The 2,164-nt window shown below is 37.7% G+C and overlaps 1 protein-coding gene across 1 annotated transcript; it reads right to left on the reverse strand.

Annotated features, from left to right (window-relative positions):
* Positions 1 to 1,000: 1,000 nt before the first annotated feature.
* Positions 1,001 to 1,837, reverse strand: LOC136465513 (uncharacterized). The gene is made up of 3 exons (XM_066464211.1): positions 1,717 to 1,837; positions 1,513 to 1,631; positions 1,001 to 1,429 (listed from the first exon to the last, which is right to left on the reverse strand). Exons 1-3 carry the CDS (start codon positions 1,835 to 1,837, stop codon positions 1,001 to 1,003), a joined length of 669 nt encoding a protein of 222 aa, XP_066320308.1.
* Between the last annotated feature and the right edge of the window lie 327 nt (positions 1,838 to 2,164).

Here is a 2,164-nt window from a genome sequence, read left to right on the forward strand (position 1 = left end):
CACACGTTAGTAATAATAATCTCGCGTTGTCATTAATCACCAAAACTCAACTAGGGGCCTAGATGCTTTCAACTAGCAAGGTACCGAAACTTTCAACTTTCAACCAAGTTGTCAAAAACATTAGTTACAAAAAGGACCTCAAAATCTAAGCACTAATCTTTTCGAAAGCAAGAGCTAATCATGTATCACAATACAAGACATTTCTTTTGATGGAATATATTACGCTATCTAAAACACCATAAGATGATTGCCATAATCTTCAGTTTCCTATGAAATTTCAAATTTCTAATATCCCTTCAACTAGTAAATTTAAAAGGAAAATATTTTCTAAACAAATGATTGCACCAAAACAGATTCCACTTTACAAAATCAGGAGCTAATAACCATATTGTTCCAATTTCCAAGAAGTATTACATGCTTTAAGCTAATATTTGAATGGTTGACAGTGTTATACAGTCGGCTAGTCAACAACTAGTCTGGCTAATAAGTCAGTCCTGGTCATCCTGTACATTCCACGACATATACTATAGAGTACAACTGTATGAATCAAGCAGCAAGGGTATAAAAGAACTAGAAGTTGATCACTTACTTGTGAAAGTACTACTCCATTGTCGAGAACTCTAGATCCTAGTTCAAATCTCCACATTCTTACTGATTTGGTGAAACAAGGAAATCAGAAAGGAGAAACAATATGCAGTAGATCACAACCGCACAAGAGAATCAGCACATAAACATAATAAAATAGGTACCATAGCAACCAGCATGAGCATACATGAGTAAGCAAGTTCGGTACATAATTACACAATGTCATCAAATGATAAAAAGCTTCAGTGCTCAGCTGACAACACATCAACATTAAGTAGTCCAACACAAATAGCAAGGCTGCCATCTATTGATCTAAATAAGCAAATCAACATTCAAATGAAAGCTGCCTGCATCTCCAGCTATTGCAGGTCCACTAGAGTCTTCATCCTGTTCCATTCCTACTTCAGAATCAGATTCAACTTGCTGCTCTTGCGCTACATCTCCTATCATGGTCACTGTCATCTTCTTCAGTGATGTGAGCAGTTGCTGTGTTCCTTGGACGCTTTCTCCTCCTAGCATAAGTCTGGCTGACAAAGGCTGCTGCACGAGCAGCAGCAGTCCTAGGCAAGTTATGACCTCGTAGGCTCTCAGTTGCCCCAATAGTTTCATGCACATTAGCCCAAGTCAACTCATTACCATGAGCTGCATGAACCGACTCACAATTTTCATCCACCCATTCATTTTCCCATTCAAATTCTTCAAGCAAGAGGGGGTTGCATATCTTTCCTTTAGAGCCAAGCTCTCTAGTTTTTTTAAACTTATTTGACATCTTTCGGTTGTAACTAACATATACCAATTTCGTTAACCTCTTATACTCCAATCTGATTCTCTTTCTGTTGTGGACCTGCACAAAAAAACACTGTAAAATCACAATGGTCTGCAAGCAATATTGCTACAAAACTCAAACTACTCAGTAGTAGTAATTACATTGGCAAAAGCACTCCAATCACGCCAACAACCAGATGTTGAAAAACAAAGACTGGTTATTCTTTTTGCTAAACTTTGGAGCTCATATGCTAGGCCACAAAATGAACCCCACCAAAGAACTGCAACATATTTCGATATTAATCAGTCCATTATAACCAAAGAGAAGCTCGAGAAGGTAAAGAAACTTTAGTTGGGAAAACTTACATGGGCTTCTTTTATCTCTGTGGCTTATGACTACTGGCCTTGAGAAGCAATCACCTTCGGACCTCTCGTACTCATAAGCCTGCTTGCTAATCTTGGTCAGTTCATTATCATCAATCACCATCTTCCATAAAACATCGTTGAACATGGACCTTAGCCTTGCAGCTTGTCTCTTGTCCTTTTCCCTTATGGCAAAAAAATTGGATGAGTTCGAGAACAGAGCTGCCCCATACACAATGATGTTATTAATTCAAGGAAAATAGCAGAACTGCACTTCCTGTAACCAAAGGAATCATGTACAAATGTCCTTTTCCATTTGGCATCATAGATTTCTTCGATTTTTCAATCACAAAAAAGCCACTAGTGATTCAAGAATAAAATTAATCCCCTATCCAATCATTAATCTCAAAGTCTATTTTTGTTCATGTCATCACTTTTAAGTAGTTTGACA

Source organism: Miscanthus floridulus, chromosome 7 (assembly GCF_019320115.1).
Source record: "Miscanthus floridulus cultivar M001 chromosome 7, ASM1932011v1, whole genome shotgun sequence".
Lineage (NCBI taxonomy): Eukaryota > Viridiplantae > Streptophyta > Magnoliopsida > Poales > Poaceae > Miscanthus > Miscanthus floridulus.